The sequence below is a fragment of the Dipteris shenzhenensis genome, chromosome 20 (genome assembly GCF_047967505.1).
Source record: "Dipteris shenzhenensis isolate YYH24624 ecotype China chromosome 20, Dip_SZ_1.0, whole genome shotgun sequence".
NCBI lineage: Eukaryota > Viridiplantae > Streptophyta > Polypodiopsida > Gleicheniales > Dipteridaceae > Dipteris > Dipteris shenzhenensis.
In genome coordinates this window covers 33,485,145-33,490,150 of record NC_141615.1, presented here as the reverse complement: position 1 = coordinate 33,490,150, position 5,006 = coordinate 33,485,145, and the positions used below count along the sequence as shown (strand labels likewise).

Genomic DNA, 5,006 nt, shown 5'->3' with positions numbered 1-5,006 from the left:
CTTCTCTTACAAATTCAGATTTTTGTTTCTAAAAACCAAAGTTCTACAAAGCAAAAAGAAAACTAAAGAGAAGAAAAATGAGCTAACAAAAAACAAAAGGTAGACATACTTAGTAAGCAAAGCAAGGCTTATGTCATCATCAGTGCCCAAGAATAAGCAGCTATATTGGGTTTCTAAAGACTCGCGGAGATAATACCTGAGATGTGGTAAACTTGCCTCCAGAGAAGAGTGCTATTGGAACAAAATGGGTCTACAAACTGAAAAGGAAGCCTGATGATACCATTGATAGGTACACCGCTAGGCTGGCAGCAGGCAGTTCCCCTGCAGTTCCTCATGGAGCATTTAGCCATCCTTTGCTAGACAACTGAAAACCTAAATGAAGTGGAAGTACAACCTATATAGAAAATTCTCAAGATCACCCAAAATTAAAGGTGTCCTGAACTGACCCATTGCAGGCACAGACCCTTCTAACCTATTTTACATATCACTGGGATCCTAACCTCCCAACACCATCATGGGATAGCATTCAAGAGATTGCTTTTATATATGATTTTCCAGGGTTAATGCCTTCTCATGATGCAAACTTGAAGTAGTGGTGTGCATAGGTGACCCCTCAACCTAGGTGTGATGAGTCCTGCAGAATCCTTTGCAAATTTCCTGATGTAAAAATCTGCAAAGCTATTTAAGCTCCTGGTTAATATTGGATACCATTATGATACGAGACCATCACATCTAGAATGTAAGGTCTACAATCACACATCTGCGCTTTACTCAAAAATATCTACTACAAGAATTGTCACGCATCCTAATTAAGCGTCACAATGTAATGTGCAATTTATCACCAAAATGAAGCAACTCATCGGCAGCAGAAGCTGCTGCTGTGACCATGGTGCCTTTACTCACCCTTTGTTACACGTCCATACAGTCCTCTGCTTCTGCCTGCTTACACAACAGAAGATTAACTACAAAATGTGACACATCCTAACTAAGCGGTCTGTGCAACTTATCACCAAAATCAAGCAAGTCATCAGCAGCTTCTGCTGCTGCCATGACCATGATGCCTTTACTCCTCTTAGTTACACGTCCGTAGTGTCCTCTGCTTCTGCCTGCTCACACAACACAAAAAGTCTCACCCAACAACGTTTCTTTTTTTAAAAAAAGAGTAACCCAATGTTTTCATGATATCGTCAAAATAAAATATAAGTAGTGTCTACCTCGGTCCATTTGTCTGCCCACCACCAATCATGGTCCTGCTGTAAGGGCTTCCCGGTTCCCACATCTTTATGCCAACGCAGATCCGTATTTATGAAGGAAGGATATATTGTAGATTGAACAGCGCCAGCCCAATCAAAATCCAAAAACTTGATCTCAAAAGAATCTTCTACTGATCTCGCCATGATGTTGGGAGCCCGCATGTCACCATGCGCCACTTCCATCCCCTCACATGTACAAGTATGTGCCTCCTTCAATGCATTGTGAACTGCTGATCGCAATTCAGACTTTTTAGTTTCATCCAAATGCTTGGCCCACTCATGTACAGTTTTCCAATCTGGACGAGGCAGGTATTCCATCTCAATGGCGACCCAGCCACCTGCAATTTTTTCAGATTTGAAGAGCTTAGGAGCGAGGCCATTACCTGCCCATGTGGCATGCACGGTGTCCCCGTACCTCTTGCAATACTTGACCAACATCAAATCCTTAGACTGCTCCACCTCCACCACAAAGAGAAGTTTGGTGCCAATCCTCTCGACAAATTGAGCTGGCTTTGCCTGTAGAGGGTAAGGAATTCTCTTGTCAACTTGTGGAGGACTTGATCCATAGAACTGCTTCAATTCAGAAATACCTTGTCTTAAGGCGCAGAATGCTCTGCAAAGGCAGTCCACGTCTGTCTTGTCGTAGGTATTGGTATAACAATGCATAAAGGTAGTGAATGGTTGGCATGCCACCTTGTTCAAGTAAGCGAGTCCACTTATCCTGATGTGGACACCGACCAGCTCTACAAGAAAACAAGGACAAACAGTACTTGCTCTCAATCTCTGTTCCATACTAGAGAGGAACAAGCCATAATAATGAATCCCCTGAAATAAGGAATTCCCCTCTTCTTTCTTTCCTTGTGACGTGTAAATCAGGTGCGTGCCCTGCACATGAGATCCATCTGTAGGGTAGCCGAGAATTGTTATTGGATTGATGGCCAACCCCAGATATTTGCTAAACAAGCGGTTAATGTCCTCCATTTTGTCGGTCTCACAAGAATAATGCTCTGCCACCAATGAGCATAGATCAAAAGCCAGTTGGCACTCGACATCACCGAACTCGACTGTTGAGGTGTTGTTGAATCTGTCAACAAATGTTGCAAATGCAGGGTGCACTAAGGTGAGGGGAAGAGGGGGCTCTGCTTCTGGAGGGCAGTGACATAAATATACAGGCACTTCTTGTGCTTTTCGCCAGTTCCTAGCCTTCTGCAAAGAGGAGGGTGGCCCGAGCTTTCTGATTAGGGTGAAGTAATCTGCAGTGTCGAAATCCGTTATAAATTGCAGGGATAAAAAGAGTGGAAATCCATTAAAAAGATTCGATAAACACTACATGCTAGAAAGATAGGTGTTGAAACCTGCTTCATTCAAGTCCGGCAACGTTTCGATCTCTGCTTCTGTCGCTAAAATCTGTGCGTTGAGAACTGCTACATCGGCTTTAAGTTGAGAGATATCGGCTTCAAGCTTAGAGATATCGGCTTCAAGCTGAGAGATGTCGGCTGCAATCTCAGAGATGGAGGTGTTGAGTTCTTGCAATCGCTCACGGTACAGTGACGTCTCAGCTCCTGCTAAAGAAGCACTGTATAGTTCGGACTGCACATCTGATTTCTTTATTCTTTGCCGACGCAGGTCAGAAATCAATCCCAGCCATAAATTTCTGTCCTCTTGCAGTGCAGCTTCTTTGCTGCGAAGAAGGGTGCAGACCTCCGTCCGCTGTTGACTCAGGGCCTCCAGCCGCCTCTGACGCTCTTTCCGTTTCCTTGAAGAGACCATGTCGAAAGCCCTTGCACGCTCCTTGCTTCATAGAAGCACAACTATGAGCATGCAAATGCTGCATGTTTTGCGTTCAAGTTTTCGAGTTTTCACCTTACGGATTCTATGAGCATGCAAATGCTGCATGTTTTGCGTTCAAGTTTCGAGTTTTCTTAATGTTAAAGGTGGGCGAAGCATAATGATTAGTTACGAAATGTCAAGTCAGAAGATTCTCTCTGAAATAGATTCTCTGTAGTCGTAGTTTTTATGACTTTGGTTGGGACAAGTTTGTTTGTACTTTTGCATGACTGTTGTGAAGTTATGTATTAAAGGTGGCTCGGCCACCCGTTCCAGAGTAGTGAGCACGTCGACTAAGCTAAGCATCTTCAAGCTGCTTTGAATACCTTTACTTGTACTACAAACGAAAAGCGGCCTTCATAATTTGACCAGGCCTGACGATGGTGTGTGAACTTGAAAGAGTATAGTCTGACGCTCTTTCCGTTTCCTTGAAGAGACCATGTCGAAAACTCTCTCTTATTATTCGGTTGTTTGTGCAGGAATTCTATTACGTTTCTTGCTTCATAGAAGCACAACTACTCCAGCCCTGAAATTTGAAGGCCTATTCAAAAGTAAGTAAATACATGGTACATACATATATTTAAACATCTCAAATGTTTTCCAATTGTTGGCCTTCATTTGCAACGTGAATTTTTGGCCCTCCAAAGGGTCTTAGGGTAGTGTCATCTTTTTTGGGTTGGGTTAGCAAAAGGGTGCGTTAGGGCATTCTCCACGAAAGTTTGTGCAAGTCCTTCGCTATTTTCGAGTCGTTCGTTTTTGTCGAAAGTTTGTGCAAGTCCTTCGCTTGGAAAGACGAGGAACATGAAAGAGAGAGAGGAGAGAAAGAGAGGAGAGAAAGAGAGGACAGAGTAGGAGAGAGAGAGAGAGAGAGAGAGAGAGAGAGAGAGAGAGTGGGAGAGCGAGAGAGAGAGAAGAGAGAGAGGAGAGAGAGAGAGAGATAGAGAGAGAAAGAGAGGAGAGAGAGAGAGAGAGGTGAAGCGAGAGAGTAGGCGATGCGAGAGAGAGGAAACGGAGAGGAGGGGAGAGAGAGAGAGAGAGAGAGAGAGAGAGAGAGAGAGAGAGAGAGAGAGGAAATGAAGAGGAGGGGAGAGAGTAAATAAAGATGAGAGGAAACGGAGAGGAGAGGGGAGAGGAAATAAAAAGGAGAGGAAAGAGAGAGAGAGAGAGAGAGAGAGAGAGAAGGAGAGGGAGAGAGGAGACGAGAGATGAAAATTTAGAGAGGGAGGGAGCAAGAGAAAGTATGAGAGACAGGGATAGAGAGAGTAAGAATGAAAGAGATAGAAAATCTTACCAATGAGGAGGAGAAAGGAGTGGGCAACGATCAAGGAGGGATAAAGGAGAGATGTTTTGATGGAGGAATTTGGAAGCACATCTGATTTCTTAATTTTTTGCCGACGCAGGTCAGAAATCAATCCCAGCCATAAATTTCTAAATGTTATGTCTTGCAAACTAAATGTTATGTCTTGTTGTATTGTGCTTGCTTGTATGAGTGTGGCTTTGTTTGGCTGATGATGTGCAGACTAAATGTTATGTCTTGTTGTGTTGTGTTGCTTGTATAAGTGTGGCTATGTCTTTCAACATGTTTGGAAGGCATTGTTAATGGAAGGCCCGACATGTTTGCCTCACGCCAAACATTTTATTTTAAAGAAAATACATGGAAAATTTGGAGTTTTTCTTGTAGTAGTAGATTTGTAGCTCGTATGTAGCAAAAAATTACTTTAAAGAGAGCATAATCTCTAATGATTGCCTTTGGTGAAAAGCATTTGTAGTTTGAAAAGCATTATTTCATTAATGTAATATGTATCAGCAAGCTCTTAATGAAATCAAATTAAAGCAGATTATTGAAGCACAAGTGTCGTATTTCAATTAATTACTTTTGTAATGCAGATCTAGTTCTTTTTTTCCATTATTATAGGAGAAGTATCT

General features: G+C 42.7%; 1 protein-coding gene across 1 annotated transcript; it reads right to left on the bottom strand.

The window, feature by feature from the left end:
- Window positions 1–900: 900 nt before the first annotated feature.
- Window positions 901–3,038, bottom strand: LOC147889561 (uncharacterized). The gene is made up of 3 exons (XM_087392092.1): window positions 2,609–3,038; window positions 1,215–2,506; window positions 901–1,106 (listed from the first exon to the last, which is right to left on the bottom strand). The coding sequence occupies exons 1-3, from the start codon at window positions 3,021–3,023 to the stop codon at window positions 1,077–1,079; spliced, it is 1,737 nt and encodes a 578-aa protein (XP_087248218.1). The 5' UTR covers window positions 3,024–3,038; the 3' UTR covers window positions 901–1,076.
- Between the last annotated feature and the right edge of the window lie 1,968 nt (window positions 3,039–5,006).

Bases quoted from the DNA above. Each gene is read 5' to 3' on its own strand.
- LOC147889561 (XM_087392092.1), bottom strand. From the start codon at position 3,023: ATGGTCTCTTCAAGGAAACGGAAAGAGCGTCAGAGGCGGCTGGAGGCC. The intron at 2,507-2,608 runs GTTTCAACACCT...TCGACACTGCAG, and splicing joins GCCGGACTTGAATGAAGCAG to ATTACTTCACCCTAATCAGA. The intron at 1,107-1,214 runs GTAGACACTACT...TTGTGTGAGCAG, and splicing joins GGGCAGACAAATGGACCGAG to GCAGAAGCAGAGGACACTAC.